Source organism: Muntiacus reevesi, chromosome 1, assembly GCF_963930625.1.
Source record: "Muntiacus reevesi chromosome 1, mMunRee1.1, whole genome shotgun sequence".
Taxonomy (NCBI): domain Eukaryota; kingdom Metazoa; phylum Chordata; class Mammalia; order Artiodactyla; family Cervidae; genus Muntiacus; species Muntiacus reevesi.
Window position 1 is genome coordinate 85802582 of NC_089249.1, and position 17877 is coordinate 85820458.

A 17877-nucleotide genomic window follows, 5' to 3' on the forward strand; every position below is an offset into this window, starting at 1 on the left:
CATTTCCGAGCTCTGTGGGGAGCTTTCTTGGAGGGGACATTTCTTAATGTTAGCTTCTTTAGGAGAAAGTGCTTTAGTTTTCCATTTAGAACTATTAAAATACTCCCAGAAACAGTGAGCTCCCTGATCTGTGACTGTCAATCCTTAGAAGCACTAAGTGCAATGGGATATTCCCTTGGGAACAGGGCTAGTGTATTTGGCTTCTGGGTCTTGCTGCCCAGACTGGGACAGAGTTATTGGAAATGCTACTCTGTTCACCTTCCTCAACAGCAGTTATTTGGGAACAGACTGCTTCTTCAACTAGAAGGAAGTCTAACGTAAGTCATTTGCTGTGCAAACACTTTTGCTCCTCCCAGAGGCTAAAAGCTTCTTAACAGATGAGCAGAGGGATATCAAAAGGCAACCTGTCCAGTAACCTTGGCCTGAACTGAGCGAAAAGTCCAAGAATGAAATGACATAGGAAAGTGTTTTAGACAGATGTCTAAAATCCTCTGAAGTGAGTTTTTTCCCCTGTAAAGTCACTGTATGAGTGATCTACGGATGATTTGGAAAGGTGCTAATAGGTTCGGTGTCACCTCATCCTAACATGAACTCCGGACTTCATTTCTAGAAGCAAGCTCTTAGAGTAAAAAAGTTCTGTATTCATCCTGGAACCACCACCCTGACCTGTAGGTTGACTTGAAGAAGTCTCTTCCTAGAACTCAGTCCAGGAGGCTACCTGGAGGGATCTTAGCCAAGAGCCTAGTCTTTACCTGCCTAGAGGTGTGGCGGTGAGGGGGCTGGGGGGGAGAATGGGGCCTGCCCTCACGAGTCACCTGCCATCCTCATTTGTTCACTGATTCCCACAGGGCTTCTCTGGGGTGCGGTGCCAGAGCAGCTGCGGACAGGTGAAGTGCAGAAGAGGGGAGCAGTGTGTGCACACAGCCTCGGGCCCCCGCTGCTTCTGCCCCAACCCCCAGGACTGTGACTCGGGCTGCGCCAGTAGCCCCTGCCAGCATGGGGGGAGCTGCTACCCTCAGCGCCAGCCTCCGTACTACTCGTGCCAATGTGCCCCGCCGTTCCGGGGCAGCCACTGTGAACTCTACACCGCGCCCACCAGCACCCCTCCCGCCACCTGCCTGAGCCAGTATTGTGCCGACAAAGCTCGGGACGGCATCTGCGATGACGTGTGCAACAGCCATGCCTGCCAGTGGGATGGGGGGGACTGTTCCCTCACCATGGAGGACCCCTGGGCCAACTGCTCCTCCCCGCTGCCCTGCTGGGAGTACATCAACAACCAGTGCGATGAGCTGTGCAACACGGCTGAGTGCCTGTTTGACAACTTTGAATGCCAGAAGAGTAGCAAGACATGCAAGTAAGTGCCCAGGGCCCCCAGAACTGGGGGACAACACTGTCACTGACACACTCGGCCTCTTATTCTTTTGCTCCTAGCCACTCCAGTGCTTCAGCCCAAGTTTGGACTGGCACCCAGTTGCCCTCTTCTGCCTGGTGTCACCCTGCCCCATCGCACGCTACCTGTGCTCTCCCTTGCTGACTGAGGGGCAGGAATGCTCACTGCACAGCCACTCTCTCTCTGCCTCTCTCTGCTTCCTTGCCTGCTGCTGTCACAAGTTCCCAGGGGAAGCGACTTTTGGAAGTATTACCCGCTGTCAGGCAGCCTCTCACATAATCTACCTGCAGCATGGTTGCAACGGTCTATACCCGTCTCTATTCATCCCGTGCCTTTCCCTAAGACTAGGTTTCCCCTCCAGATTTATCAGGAAGCATCTGCTAGATTAGTCAGCTTAACCCTCCTGGTCTTCACTGCTGCAATTATAGGGGGCTTTGTGGGTTACATAATAGTTTCCATTTAGTCATCCCATTTGATTCAACCCTGATTAATTCTCAACAATCTTGTGAGGCATAGGTGTTGTTAATAGCCTTTAACAGGCCAGGGAAGGGAGCTTGGGAGGTTCAAGAACTTGCCAGAGCACATATAGCTCCTCCTGACTCCTGATCTCCCCACTGAGCTAGAGAGGCCAGTTGGACTGGGTGGTGTAACCATCGGGGGATGGGAGTGAGGAGGGAGAAGGGGTGAGTGGAAATCAAACGATTTTTGCATCAACAGACTTTGGGAGTCAATTTCCATTTCCCAATGTTTGAAAGATGCTGTATAAATTAGATCTGGTATCCTGTGTGGGACACACTTCTTGCCACCTACCTTCCACAGTGAACATTTAATCTTGATTAGAAAAGAAATGGGCCATATCAAATGGGCCAAAGGTCAACTGTACAGCATCTCTTGTCGGCATGGGGCTACTTTCCAGTTTCTGGAAGCAGTGTCTAGAGTCTTGTTTTACTGCTGAAAACTCAGAGGCAATGGATATAAAAGTAAAGGGAACATGAACCAGGTAGATTTTTGCTTCAAATTTGTTTACAAATCTGATTTAATATGATGACAAGCTGCCTAGGGGCCCATGAGTTTAGTGAGTAGTTTTGTTTCTCATTCAGAGAGCACTTACTGATGCTAAGGTGTATAGACTGTAAATACTCTTAAGAAGTCAGGCACAGAGAGTCACAGAAGCCTTCGGAGGACATTCAGGATCTAATCTGAGCCACAGAAGATGGGTAGGAAAATCCACATTCATTCCAAGTGGAAAACAAATAGAGCTCCCCTGTGGTCTTACCATATTCTCTGCCTCCCTCTGCCTAGATATGACAAATACTGTGCAGACCACTACGAAGACAATCACTGTGACCAGGGCTGCAACAGTGAGGAGTGTGGCTGGGATGGACTGGACTGTGCTGCTGACCGGCCAGAAAACCTGGCTGAGGGCACCCTGGTCATCGTGGTGCTGATGCCCCCTGAGCAGCTGCTCCAGGACGCCCGCAGATTCCTGCGGGCACTGGGCACCCTGCTCCACACCAACCTCCGCATCAAACGGGACGCCCAGGGGGAGCTCATGGTCTACCCCTATTATGGTGGGAAGTCAGCTGCCATGAAGAAGCAGAGATTGACACGCAGGTCCCTTCCTGGAGATCAAGAACAGGAAGTGGCTGGGTAGGTGTTTAATTTCTGAACTTCTTAAAGCTTAATTTGGTCAAGCCGAGCACTTTGATACACAGATGTCATAACTGCAACTGCACCTATAGAGATGAAAGGTCAGAAAACAAAACAGTCAACCAAGTAACACAAGCCTGTGATTCCAATCTTTACAGTTAGTGCTAAAGGTTTGCCTTGATCTCGGACTCCTGAAAAGTGGACTGAAGCAAGTTAAGTGGCAGGATGTCAGAAAGGGCTCCTCAGGTGCTAGAATCTCTAACCATTTGCCAGAGTTGGCGTAAATCCTTCTAGTGATAACTCCTCTTTATATTAATCCTGGGCTTCTTTTCAAGGCCCTTCATTTCTGTCTCTTTAACAAGGGTGATGTTCTGCATATATTATGTCATCCACACTCAGGATTTTTTGGTATCTCACAATGTTCAGCTTGCTAGCTAGCTCGAGTACAGATGCAGAGAGAAAGGAGAGTAAGGAACAAAAAATAAAAAGGCAGGGTGTGTTTTTAGAGGAGCTGTGTGTACCGTTGAGTACACCGGAAGGGGGAAGGGGTAGAAGCAGCCCACCAAAGGCAACTTCACCCCATTTTCTCAGTTTGTCTTCTGTTGCCTAAAAGTCAGAACACTTAGAGGCAGCCAAACCAAGGAACATGAAAGTGTTAGTCACTCAGTCGTATCCGACTCTTTGTGACCCCACGGACTGTAGCACACCCTAAGTGAGAATTAGTGTTTAGGATGTAAACCATATCTTAATTTCTGGGATCTTCCCGGAGACAGCATCCCAGAGGTAGAGAGCCCGAGGCTGAGGGTGAGGAAAGGGGTCTACCTCAGATTCCTGGGTTGACATTTTCTCGCCATTTCTCCTTGGCTCTCCTCAGCTCTCAGGTATTTCTGGAGATTGACAACCGCCAGTGTGTTCAAGACTCAGACCAGTGCTTTAAGAACACAGATGCGGCAGCAGCTCTTCTGGCTTCTCACGCCATCCAGGGGACCCTGTCGTACCCACTTGTGTCTGTCGTCAGTGAGTAGCTCTGAAATTAAGGGGAAGGTGTGCTGAGGAATGTCACTTGCAGGCAGAGAGAACGGGGCAGAGCTTACCATGTGCAGCTCTCTGTTTCTCGGGGCTCGTGAGGTCAGAGTCGTTCTCTGAAGGAGTTTAGTGGGGATACTGAGAGGTGGATGTTGTATTCATACTTTCCCTGTGTCTCTGCACTTTCAGGTGAATCTCTGATCCCAAAACGCACTCAGCTTCTCTATCTGCTTGCCGTTGCCGTCGTCATTATCTTGTTTATTATCCTGCTGGGGGTTATCATGGCAAAGCGAAAGCGCAAGCATGGCTCCCTCTGGCTGCCAGAAGGGTTCACCCTCCGCCGTGACTCCAGCAACCACAAACGTCGTGAGCCAGTGGGCCAGGATGCTGTGGGCCTCAAGTAAGAGCTTGTCAACAAGCTGTTCACAGTAATGACAAGTACGGATAGGTGGAAAATCAGATCTTGTTGGATCGTGATTTTAAATTCAGAGCTCTGGCCATGCCGTGCTGCTATACCTGACCATGATGCTGAATGCCTGCTTGTGGCTATAAAATAAGAGTCTGGATGCTTCAGTTCTGTACATATTATCACAGTGATGCTCAACTTCTGTGATGAGACACACCTTTGTTCTAAGCTCTTGCTTAGTGGGAAAGGAAATGATATTTACTCAGGCAATGGGATGTAATATTGCCCATTTTCCCCCTGGGTCGAGGTCCCTGAAAGTCTGACTGTAGCCATGAGAGTGTGTGATGGTAGAAAAATTATGAAAATTTCTACGTTCTTTTATGGTATAACCCTGCTCTTATTTTATACCTTCATGATTCTGTCATGTCAGAAATCTCTCAGTGCAAGTCTCAGAGGCTAACCTAATTGGTTCTGGAACAAGTGAACACTGGGTTGACGATGAAGGGCCCCAGCCTAAGAAAGCCAAGGTAAGCTGGCCATGGTAGAAGCACCATTATTAGCCATTGTCTGCTCATCTTTCACAATTTTGTCCTTGGGTATCTAGAGTATCATGAATGGGAGAGAACAGTGGTAGTCTGTACATGTTGCCCAGGCCTTGACTATCCTAGGTTGTCTCAAAAATCAGGAATATTTATTGATGGCCTTGGGCTACTATGTAAGTTTTTCAGAAAGAACTCTTTAAAAATAATAAAACAAACATGCTTCTTTTCTCAAATGTCATGTTGGTGGTACTTGAATAAGGACTATTATGTGTAAACACCAGTTTCTTTCATGGCTAGATCTCTCCCTTATTCTCTGGATACTTCAAGGGAAGGTAGAATTAGTCAGTGGAGGAAAGCCAGTGATCACTGAGTTTGGAGGCTTTAAATCTTGATCCCTGGAAACTAAAGCCAGATAGCAGTAAGAGGTACATTGGGCTGAGTCTGACATGAAAAAGGAGACCACTCAACCGTAGACATACGTGGCTGGGATATGCATGTATCCCACAGATATTCTGAGGAAATAAATGCTTGAGGAATACAGGCTTGATGGTTAAGAAAATTACTACAGTCAGGACTAGATTCAAGTTCAAAACTCCGGCACGTTATTTAACCTCTTTGTATTTACTTATCCTTAATCTGTAAGATAGGGAAAATAATAATGATTCTTTCAATACGGGTGAATTGCCTTACCTGTTTTCTGTCATGTACTGAATATTCCGTAGAGGTCAGCTGCTTTTAAAAGTATAATAATTATTCAGCAAATACTTCCTAAATGCTGGCTCTGTGCTGGGCACTGGGGTGGAGACAGGGTACAAGGAGGCAACCTTGAACCAGGCTTGCTCCCTGTCCTGAGGAACCTTCCAGGTAGCAGTGGGAACTCCCATGCAATGCTGTGTAAGTACCTAACACAATGCTTAGTTAAGGAGAGTGAGCAGCGTGTGCTCTTTAGGACCAGTGAGAGGAATTAAGGTCTGCTTCCTACTTGAAGTTAGTCAATCAAAGAATTGGGAAAGATCCTGGGGCTGGGCCAGAGTGATCAGGAGAGTTGTCTTCTTTCAGGCTGAAGATGAGGCTTTGCTCTCAGAAGAAGATGACCCCATCGATCGGCGTCCATGGACACAGCAGCACCTGGAAGCTGCAGACATCCGTAGGACACCATCGCTGGCTCTCACCCCTCCACAGGCAGAGCAGGAGGTGGATGTGCTGGATGTGAACGTCCGCGGTCCAGGTCAGTGCCTGCGAGCCTTCTCTCTTCACTGTGCCGTGTCCACCCCCTGGTTCCACCTTATCCCTGTGTTTGTCCCACTCAATGATCGAGGAAATCAGACTGGAAATCAGCTTGAGGAAATGAATGTCTAAGGAAAACAGAATTGCAGAAATTATGAATTTGTATGAGAAAAGAGACAGGATTTCATTTGCTTCACCTTCTGTATGCATACATGCTAAGTTGCTTCAGTCGTGTCTGCCTCTGCGACCCCATGGACTGTAGCCTGCCAGGCTCCTCGGTCCATGGAATTCTCCAGGCAAGAATACTGGAATGCGTTGCTATGTCCTCCTCCAAGGGATCTTCCTGACTGAGGGATCGAACCCACCTCTCCTGCATTGCAGGCAGATTCTTTACCACTGAACCACCAGGGAGGCCCTCACATAATGCATGTTCAGCAACAAAAAGGCTGATTATTTGGGATAGATTTTAGTGGGTTAAAAAAATAATATCCCAAAGCAGAGGAATAGAGAATTTGTTTAGTTCGTACCTTAATGTATATAGTTTATTAATACTGGATTTTTTTAAATGTTCAATTTAAAAAAGCATAGCACTTAGAAACTTGAACAGAAAAGCTTGTTTAATTTACAGACTAGCTCCTCTTTACAGAAAGGATACTATCAAGGAAAAATCAATTGTCACTTATTATAAGAAGTACAGGGTTTTTTTCCAAACTAATAATTTTCTTCAAATTGAGCTCTTCCAGCAGTAGGGTTAAATGAATACTCCCCTCCTTGAATACTATTTGGAATTTCCCTTTCCTCTAGATGGGTGCACCCCACTGATGCTGGCTTCTCTCCGAGGAGGCAGTTCAGACATGAGTGATGAAGATGAAGATGCAGAGGACTCTTCTGCCAACATCATCACAGACTTAGTGTACCAGGGTGCCAGCCTCCAAGCACAGACAGACCGGACGGGTGAGATGGCCCTGCATCTCGCAGCCCGGTACTCAAGGGCAGATGCTGCCAAGCGTCTCCTGGATGCAGGTGCAGATGCCAATGCTCAGGACAACATGGGCCGCTGCCCTCTCCACGCCGCAGTGGCCGCGGACGCCCAAGGGGTCTTCCAGGTAGAGATCATGTGAAGAGTTGATTCCTGATGAGTCTAGAATGTTTTCCCATCATTAAGACACATAATAACCCATTGTATTTGTTCAGTGATTCTTTGCGAGAATAAGGCAGATGATAGAGCCATGCTTGCTGGATAGGAAAGCAGGAAAGGGAGGCAGGAGACAAAGCTGACCATATACAGCCAGCTTATAGTAAAGCAGATAACACCAGTCTTCTGATTGTTAGTCAGTGCTTTGTTTTTGTTTGCTTGTTTTGTTTCTGATGAGGCAAAATACCTCCCAGATGAAAAGATCAGGTGCATGACACCTGCCTCCAACTAGTAGTCAGTCAGCTTCTCCCTCTACATTTATCTGACTATACAGGCTTCCAGCTGCTCCTTGGTGATTTTCTTGACATGAGTTCACAGTGCACAGCTGATGCCCTATTATTTTAGCCTTATGAGGAAATTGAAAGCATTCTGTATCATCTTAACTTGTACACCATAATTGAGGTTGTGGTATTTTCCCGTATTCCCTCTTCTTTCTTTAGAAAGCAGAAGTACATTAATTTACAAAGCCACTGTAGAGCTTGAGTTTGTTTGTATATTCATTCATCCTATTCCTTTATTCATTCATTCAACAAATATTAGTTGACTGACCCTAGGAGAACCTGGACACGAAGATAGCAGAACACTCCCTGTCCTCCAGGAACTTACAGTGTTGCCTCAACTCTGATGCTCTTATGTCTGTCTTATCTTAGCTTCATTATTTTTTGTATTCGACTGACTCTCTTTTCTGTACTTTCTCGTGTTCTAGATTCTGATCCGCAACCGAGTAACTGATCTAGACGCCAGGATGAATGATGGCACTACACCCCTGATCCTGGCTGCCCGCCTGGCTGTGGAGGGAATGGTGGCAGAACTAATCAACTGCCAAGCAGATGTGAATGCAGTGGATGATCATGGTAGGGATGAGAAGCAGGGATTCAGATTCCTACCTGCAAAGCAGGCCTCTAAGGAAAGAAATTGTTGCACGATCCTTAAAGAGCTGTCTCAGATCCAAATCCACTGAAGATTCATTCATTCATTCTATCTTTGTTTTGCAATATTGAGTTCAGAGATCTGAGACAGTGCGAAGTCCACAGATGAAGTTGTGAAGGGATTTTTAGTGAGAGTTCTTGATCTCAGAGCAGGTCTATGAGAGGTTTCCCTGAGTAGGTTCTCAGGTATACCACTCTTCTTATGAGGATATGAGAGCTGACTTCACGGAGGGGTACAGTGGTGAGATATTCTAACTATATATCCTGGCATGTAATACATAAGCAGGCTATTGTCTTCAGCGTGTGACAGGGTCGATTTTGCCACACAAAGGATGTGGTACCATAGACAGATGATCCTTTTACTTAGAGGTGTTCTGAAAGCTAGGCAGCCTATACCAAAGTATTTCTAGAATCGGGGAAAACGAAGATAATACATTGGTTTTTCCTGTGGGCCCCCAGAGAGAACTGGCTTCCAGCTGTTGTCTGAGAAGTTCAAGGTTTCCTTGTACAAGTCATGACACTTTCAGATGGGAGGAGTAGGACATGACCTCTTACTCTGTCTGCTTATAAAAATGTTTTTTTCTCCACAGGAAAATCTGCCCTTCACTGGGCAGCTGCTGTGAATAATGTGGAGGCAACCCTTTTGCTGTTGAAAAATGGGGCCAACCGGGACATGCAGGACAACAAGGTACAGTCTGGGCCCTGAGCTGGGGGCAGGTTCAGCAGCGCCTTGGGTTATGTGTGAGGCCATTCCTTTTCTCCCGTAGCTGCTCTGTAGGAAGGACCGACAACGATGGAAGCAGGCTGAGCAAGGAGTGGGTCCAGAGAGCCTGAGTGCTTGCATTGGGCTCATCCAGTGAAGTGTCAGGGTTGACCCTTAGCCTGCGCAGTCTGCACCAGGCTGTCCCTTTGATAACTTTGCTGTAACCTTTCTGCCTTTCCTTCTTTGACATTTCCCTTCCTCCTGGTCTTTGTTCTGTTCACACATACTTCCTTCCTCTTCACTTGTTTGTTCTTAATTGTTTTCCTGATGCTCCACGTCCTCCACCCCTGCCCTGTTCTTGGGCTCCATGATGTTTTCCTGCTTCCTCTGACTTCTGTGTCATGCTTCCCTCTCTTGCTCACCTTCTCTTCTCTTGTTCATTTCCCCTTTTCCATTATTTTGTTCTTTGTCTCAGATGTTTTATCTTTCTTTCTTTCACTTTCCCTTATTTTTCTCAGTTTTCTACATGCTTTAGCTTCTTCCCCTCATACCTTTATTTCTTTTTTTTTTTTTTCAGTGGGTTTTGTCATACATTTTTAGAACCCTATTTTGATAAGCTCAGTGCTCTTGCAGGTGAATTGATGGCCCAGGGACGTGCTTTATTTCATACTTTCCCCACTAAGAAGACGTAGCCCTCAGTAGGGCAAAACTGGCTCTTGGGGAGGAGTAAAATAATTTTTCTTTATGTATAAATTACAGATGGCCATTCTGTACATAGGTAGGTGCACACTTTTTATCTGTGGCATTAAATTTTCATATGGGAAGGCAGTTAGGAAAAAATGTCTAAAGGAGTGATACAAAAAGATTGAGAAACATGGCTGTGTCCTCAGGAGTGTTGTTAAAATGTGCTCTGCATGGGCTTTTTCTTTTTTTTTTCTGTAGGAGGAGACACCCCTGTTTCTTGCTGCCCGGGAGGGGAGCTATGAAGCAGCCAAGATCCTGTTAGACCATTTTGCCAATCGGGACATCACGGACCACATGGATCGTCTTCCCCGGGACGTAGCCCGGGACCGCATGCACCACGACATCGTGCGCCTGTTGGACGAGTACAACGTGACCCCCAGCCCTCCCGGCACAGTGCTGACTTCTGCACTCTCACCCGTCATCTGTGGGCCCAACAGACCTTTTCTCAGTCTGAAGCATACCCCAATGGGCAAGAAGTCTAGACGGCCTAACACCAAGAGTGCCGTGCCCACGAGCCTCCCTAACCTTGCCAAGGAGGCCAAGGATGCCAAGGGGAACAGGAGGAAGAAGTCTCTGAGTGACAAGGGCCAGCTGTCTGAGAGCTCAGTGACTCTGTCCCCCGTCGATTCCCTAGAGTCTCCCCACACATATGTTTCTGACACCACCTCCTCTCCAATGATCACATCTCCCGGAATCTTACAGGCCTCCCCCACCCCCATGCTGGCCGCTGCCGCCCCCGCTGCCCCAGTGCATGCCCAGCATGCACTGCCTTTCTCTAACCTTCATGAGATGCAGCCCTTGGCCCACGGGGCCAACGCCGTGCTCCCCTCGGTGAGCCAGCTGCTGTCCCACCACCACATCGTGCCCCCAGGCAGCAGCACTGCCGGCAGCCTGGGGCGGCTGCATCCCGTCACTGTCCCGGCCAACTGGGTGAACCGCGTGGAGGTGAATGAGAGCCAGTACAACGAGATGTTCGGCATGGTCCTGGCTCCAGCTGAGGGCACCCACCCTGGCATAGCTCCCCAGAGCAGGCCGCCCGAAGGGAAGCATTTAACCACCCCCCGAGAGCCCTTGCCCCCCATTGTGACTTTCCAGCTCATCCCCAAAGGCAGCATTGCCCAACCAACTGGGGCTGCCCAGCCTCCGTCCAGCTGCCCTCCAGCCGTTGCAGGCACCCTGCCCACCATGTATCAGATTCCAGAAATGGCTCGCTTACCCAGTATGGCTTTTCCCACTGCCATGATGCCCCAGCAGGACGGGCAGGTTGCTCAGACCATTCTCCCAGCCTATCACCCCTTCCCAGCCTCCGTGGGCAAGTATCCCACACCCCCGTCACAGCATAGCTATGCTTCCTCCAATGCTGCTGAGAGAACGCCCAGTCACAGTGGTCACCTCCAGGGTGAGCATCCCTACCTGACACCGTCCCCAGAGTCTCCTGACCAGTGGTCAAGTTCATCACCCCACTCTGCTTCTGACTGGTCAGATGTGACCACCAGCCCCACTCCTGGGGGCGCTGGAGGAGGTCAGCGGGGACCTGGGACACACATGTCTGAGCCACCACGCAGCAACATGCAGGTCTATGCATGAAAGAGTCTGCCTCCAGCCTAGACACAGAACTCCTCTTGTAAATGCTGCTGAGGAACAAATGAAGGTCATCCGGGAAAGAAATGAAGAAATCTCTGGAACCAGCTTCTGAAAGCAGGAGAGAGGAGAGGCTCTTATCTTGTAGATAATGCGAAGAAGCGAGTTCATTAGCTTCACTGTGCATTTGTGGAACATGGAAGGGACAAGGCTCCTTGTAATCTCTTGCCCGTCAAGTCCCCGAGTTCATGGAACTGCAAGATGAATACAAGACTTGGGACCGCATTTCCTCTCTTCAATACAGAGAATAAGATGGATGCCTGTTGTAGACATTCTTGCAGCCTGGAGTGCATTTTTCAGCCTTGGGGGCTTCTGCCATATCCATGAGAAGATTCTGCAGTAGATTCCTACTGGGAATTGTGCCCTGGAATTCTTCCAGATGTGACCTGTCTCCTATTCTTATCCTTGGAAAATTCTTTTGACTTCATTTGGTGCTTTAATTGTGCACCTCTCTGTGGCTGGAACCCCACCTGCATGTTCCAGGGCAGGACCTTTGTGCTTTGAATCATGCCTGCTCTGGAGGCACTTGCAGCCTCCCCTTTCCCTCCTGTTTTCCCAGTGTCCCTAGGAGCCTCACAGGGTTTGCCTTTATGGTCCCAGCAGAAACCTTTCAAGTATGTTTCTTTAGAAAATGGACATAGTCCTTTCTCCTACATATCATTCTTAAAAGAAGGGGAGCAAAATATTTTTCTTTGAACCCATTTAGGGGACCAGGACCCCCTTCAAGAAGCTGCGCCTAAATTCTCTTGCCTACATTCTGGGTTCCTACAAACCTTACCAGGAAGAAAAGTAAGGATCTTCTTTTTTTCCATTTGTCTGCCTAGTAAGTGTGAAGGTTTATCCTTGGCAGTGTAGCTAATATGACCCCTTAAAAAAAACAAAACCCAAACAGACCAAGGTTTAGAATGTTGGAATGACCAAGAGAGCCAAGAGATAAGCTAACTCATTCAAGAAGTGATTACCCACTAACTGGTCCCTGCCAAGCATTCTGTTGACTGCCAACATCAAACACTTTGTTACAGGCCTTAGAACCCTTGGCCTGCTTCACTCACACATCCAGCAGATGGAGACTGTTGTAATTGTTGAGCCTTTAAACGACATTCCCTTGCCATTTAGAACTGAACTTTCGTCTGCTCAAGGGCCTCCTCCCCAACCCCTTTGACAGTCATCTTCCCCTAGTCAGGTGGTCACAATCTCTACTTCCTGACATTCTTTCTGACCCCAGGCCCCTTCGCCTATCTTCCTGCCACACTTCGTGGTCTGATTACTGGTGCACCCAGTAACACCTGGGTTTTCTGTGTTCAAGTGCAGGAAATAGAATCCTGGCCTAGTTTCTGTGGCCGAAGCCAGTCTTACAAGAAGGTTGGAAAGGGAGGAATTATGAGGTAGCCTTTGCTATTTTCTGTTCCCAGTTCCTTTTCTTTCAGGTGGTCATGAGATTTCCCATTAGGCAAGTAACATAGACACTTATCAGGGATATTTTCCTCTCATAGAGTCACCTTCTAGATGATAATGGATAAAAATAGACTTACTGTCTTGTCATCTTAATGTTCAGAGTGTGATTGCATCTCACCCAAGTCTGCTTCCTGTGTTTGTGGTCTTGGCAACTTTTTTGATCCTCTGTCAAGGACATGCATTCTATCCAACACTAGAAAGAGGAGAAAAGTAGTTTTAATTCCTCTTCTCCCTGAGTTAGCTAACAACTGGTTCTGTCTCCACACTGTCATTTTGCCCGGTGCTATGATATCATGACAATGGAAAATTAGTTCTTCTGGGGGCATTTTGTAGATATTAATAGGTGGTCTGCCCACTCCATGTTGGCTTCAGTGATAGTTTTCCTTACTGCCTTGCCTGAGAGTGTTCATCAGTTCTTCCCATTTACCAGATTTATCTGTCCATGGCTTCATATGGAAACCCTATGTGTCTTTTAGCATGGAAGTCTACAAAGAGTTTTTCTAGTCCTGCCCAAGTTCACTGAACTAAAAATATAATTCATTTTTCCCTGATATAAGCAGATTATTTTTTCACTCTGTATTTTATTCTCTCACGTGGCAACTATCAACCCCTTTCATAGCGTGAAGCATTTTATCATTCTGAATGGTGATTCTTTATCGTTGGACCTATTCATTGATTCACAGATGGGGAGGACCTGTCTCCATGGACCACTGTGGACCTCACCACATCTAAACTTCTCTGTCATCCCATTCCGGCCCCTCTTCTTCAGAGTGTCAGCTCTGATCCAGCAGCTTGATCCCTTATAGCTTCCTCCGTCTGTAAGCACACTGTGGGCCTAACTTCCTTGCTCCTCTTTGGGATCCTTTGGGTTTTGCAGAAATAAATATGAAAGCTGCCATTACAAACAACAGGCTTCAGTGATAAGGAAGAAGACACTGCCTTTCAAGCATTTATCAGTCACTTAGATTGTTAAGAACCTGTGAGTTGTATTGAGTAAAAGAGAAAATAAGATGAAGAATCACTTTCTCATCTGGGTTCTAAAGTAGAGACTTAAGTTTGTATGGGAAACATCTTTTATGACAGGTCTAGGTCACCCTCTTTGCCCCTCGCATTCTTGTTTTATCTTTATAATTCTTCCTTTGAGTCATCTTCTGTCTGCCTTTGGGGATATATTTTTTGTTTGTTTTCTTTTGTTTTATATTAAGCATCATTTTCTGATTTACATGTTGGTGAGGGAGGGAGAGATTTGAGGGAAAGAGAGAGTGAGAGTTAAAGATTTTATGTAAGCAATCAGCTATGATGCACAAATCCATTCTCATCATTATTAAGTTTGCTAGTTCATAATTCTTGCATAAAAGAGAACCAAAGGTGTAATATTCTGTTGGCAAGTGGTTTGGGGATTTTGGCCTTAACTAATATACTGAATGTATGATGACTGAGAGGACAAGTTTATATGCCCAGAGGCTCCCACTCATAACTGTTTGGTACTGTGGCTTCTTACTTGTGTACATTTCTCTTAAAAGTGATATGATATCTGTTTGTATGAGAAACCCAATAACCAATAAAATGACTGCATATTCCTAACTATACATGGTAAGGAAAATGCACAATTTGTTTTTAATTTTCAAAGTTTCATTCTAAAAGTAGTTATGACAAAATTTATATGGAAGCATTTTTATCATAAAATAAAAAAGTTACATGTCAAGCTCAACAGACATTTGCAGTTTTTATTTTCCATTCTTAATCCCTACTTGGCAGTGATTTAACTCATGATGTCATAATTTGCTGAAAGAGAAAACATTTTCTTTTCATTCTGAATCCCATATAGCCTAGCACTAGTCTTTTTTTTTTTCTTTCTCCAATGTCACGATCTTTGTAGACCGGAACCTGGGAACTGGAGTCAATGAGAAGAGGGACGCAGGGGACCCAAGTCTCGAGTGAAACAAGGGTGCTTTATTTGCAGAAATGTATGTTTGTATACCTTCATACAAGGCAGCTTTAGGCAGTAAAAAAAAATGAGCAAAAACAGAGCCAAGCAAATAACAATCTTTAAAGGGCCAGAAAGCATTCCGTATCTTGAGTAAGAGGGGCATAACTGAATAGATTACATTTAAGTAAGGTCACTGAAGGCAGTCACTGAAGGGAGTCACTGAAAGGAATCCAAGCAGGTGCCCCTTCTCATGATCTCAGTCCTGAGAACTGCATGCAGCTCTGCTCATTCCTGTTTTCCAGGAACTGATAAGGAATAGAGAATCCTTGAGAAACGGCACACAAAAGGAAAAAATAACATATTGGATCCCTTAAAGCTGAACGTCGCCTGACAATTCCCCCTTTTTTATTTTTTCACAATTGGGGGTGACTGTAGATACTTTTTGTGAAAAAGGCCCTGGCCAATTGAGTTTGTTTAGTTTGAACAATTTTAGTTGAAAGGCATCAGTATACTACAAATATAATCAGGACAGTTAATGCTATAGTTCCTGATCCAATATTACATGTAATGCTTTGAAACAATCCTTGAGGGTCCAGCCCAGATAATTGATCAGTTAGCTGTTCAGCTACGGTTTCCAAATTGTTGGAAGAGGGTAGACTCTTAGAGAAGGTTTCAAAAATTTTCTTTTGCAACAGTTGTACATTTAAGGAAGCGTTATTATGTATATCTTGCAGATGAAATTTGATTTGTTCCCATTTGTAAGCATTATGGTTGAACCGAACAGGAGTGATACAAAATTGAGTAGAATTCCAATCACAATTTAATAATATTTGTTTTTGTAAATCTATTAATTGATCCCAACCCATTGGATGGCTATTTTTAATTTCTGAATTTTATCTTGAACTTTTTCATCTATCTGAACCTGAATGACCCATATAGTATGAGCATTTTTAGTCCAATTTTGAATAAAGTTTTGTGTTTGAATTGAAGTTTGTAAAGCAATGTCTGTGACAGCAGCAGTGGTGCACATGGCTATTAATCTCAAAATGCCAGGGATTAGCCATCCAATAACTCGTTTAGATCGTCGGAGTAATTTAGTGAGCAACTGGGAGCAAGTCCTGCCATGGGACCCTCTTCCCAGGGTCGTTGGAGATCTACTGGCAAATACAGACTACGTCGAGATCGAAGAATCAAAAGGGATTTGTTTTTTAGAAAAACAGACGAATTAAGACAAGTATACAATTTGTAATCTATACAAGAATGTAAAGTCTTATTAAATTGTAAGCTTCCTGTGACTATAACAGTTAAAGGAAGGGGAACACAAGCTTGTATAAAATAGGAACGATTATAACGGAAGGAATAGTTACTATGATTACGACTGGTCTCTGTGAAATATCTAGTCCAAGTTTCAAGTTTTTCAGTACTCGCAGCAAGTTTCCAGATGTCCCATTGTTCAGGCCCAATCTGTTTATTGAGGATGATCCGAGGGCGAGGAGGTGCTATTCCGCCGTCAAGCCAGCCAAGGAGTCCTTTGTCATGGAAGTGTTTCATTGAACTGTTGGTAACCCTCTGTTACTTGAGTGACATAATCACACATAGTACTGTTAATATCATCTGAGCAGTTAGATAACTACATACCATAGAGTCCCAATCAACAATGGTGTAATTGACCACAAACACTAATTTCCCTGATTTAGCTTGACATCAATCCCAATAAACAGGAGTATATTTAAAGTCCTTATAAGTAAACCCCTTCCATTCCAACTTTTTTCCTTTCCCTGGAGTTTTGGTAGTACTGACATGGTTCTCATAAAAGGACAGGGCAGTAAACAGTCGAAGCAATGTGTGGAGGTTCTTTTTCGGAGGTAGGACGAAAGTCCACGTTTGTTGATGAACATTAATACATAATTCTGCTGGGTCCTTGCATAAAGGGAGGATTTAATAGCCTAGAGAAATGTTAATTAGTCTTCCTTCTTTCTCAGGATGAGAGGACCCCTCCAAGTTCAAGGAGGAGGTATATGTACTGAATCATTAGTGGATATGATCTGTCCTATGTCTGTCCATTTTATAAACTTCAGTAAAGGGCAGTTAGGTATATAAGCCCAGTAAGTGTGGTTAATCAAGTTGCCTGAGCCGGGGAAGCAAAAGCAAGCAAAGCAAGCATAGCGACAAAAATATGTTCAGGATTCTGAGGCATCCCCTGTTGAGAAACCAGATTTTCAGCTTGATTAGTGAGGGTTTTTATCTGTCCCCAAATAGGGAGATCATAAGGTCGATGGCGTCGAGTGCAGTGTTTCTTGGAAACTTTTAAAGCCGCCATGGCTTATACTGGAAACTCCTCCTCCTGGGGATTTCGCCCTTTCTTCTCTATCTTGAATGCCAGTGGCTCCCCTGGGGCAGATCTTACGAAGAGGGAGCCAACTGATTTCGTTGGATCCATCTGGAGAAGTACAAGCATACCCCTTTCCCTGTAATGTTAATTTCTAGATTTCCATTGTTGAGTCAACCCATTCTGATACCAAATGGTCAGAGTGAGGGAGGTGTCCTTCAATGCCTCGAAATGTTCTTCTGTTTTTGTCAAAATATCTCCTTGCGGTAAGTTAAAAGAATTTAAAACAAATAAAGCTGTATTAACAATAGTTACAGGCTTAAAGAACATATTGCATTGGAATCTAGTAAAGTCTGCTCTGGAAAAGGAAGATAAGGAAGATAGAAATGTTCCTTTGTATTCCCCCTTTTTAAATTTTTTTATTTGTAGTTTTAATGTGTGATGAGTTTGTTTAACTATGTCTTGTGTTTGTGGATTATAAGGAATGTCTGTAATATGTTTAACAGAAAATGATTGTAAAAATTGTTTGAATTGTCTAGAAATATAGGCAGGGCCATTGTCTGTTTTTATACAACTAGGTGTTTCTATTATTGAAAAGCAAGCTAACAGGTGGGTTATAACATGTCGTGTTATATATATAACAGGTGGGTTATAACATGTCTAGGCTTCACCTCGGAGAGGTGTGGCCCATATAAAAGAAGAATTTGTAT

The 17877-nt window shown here is 45.2% G+C and overlaps 1 protein-coding gene across 1 annotated transcript in view; it reads left to right on the plus strand.

Moving 5' to 3' along the window:
• The window catches only part of NOTCH2 (notch receptor 2), a 169858-nt gene extending 155239 nt beyond the window's left edge, over nucleotides 1-14619 (plus strand). The window contains exons 25-34 of the mRNA XM_065905975.1: nucleotides 849-1354; nucleotides 2693-3040; nucleotides 3915-4057; nucleotides 4256-4466; nucleotides 4903-4999; nucleotides 6074-6242; nucleotides 7046-7347; nucleotides 8143-8290; nucleotides 8956-9053; nucleotides 10011-14619. Of these exons, the coding sequence (XP_065762047.1) occupies nucleotides 849-1354; nucleotides 2693-3040; nucleotides 3915-4057; nucleotides 4256-4466; nucleotides 4903-4999; nucleotides 6074-6242; nucleotides 7046-7347; nucleotides 8143-8290; nucleotides 8956-9053; nucleotides 10011-11399 (3411 nt within the window). The 3' untranslated portion in view covers nucleotides 11400-14619. The remainder of the gene's footprint in view (nucleotides 1-848; nucleotides 1355-2692; nucleotides 3041-3914; nucleotides 4058-4255; nucleotides 4467-4902; nucleotides 5000-6073; nucleotides 6243-7045; nucleotides 7348-8142; nucleotides 8291-8955; nucleotides 9054-10010) is intronic.
• The last annotated feature ends 3258 nt before the right edge of the window (nucleotides 14620-17877 follow it).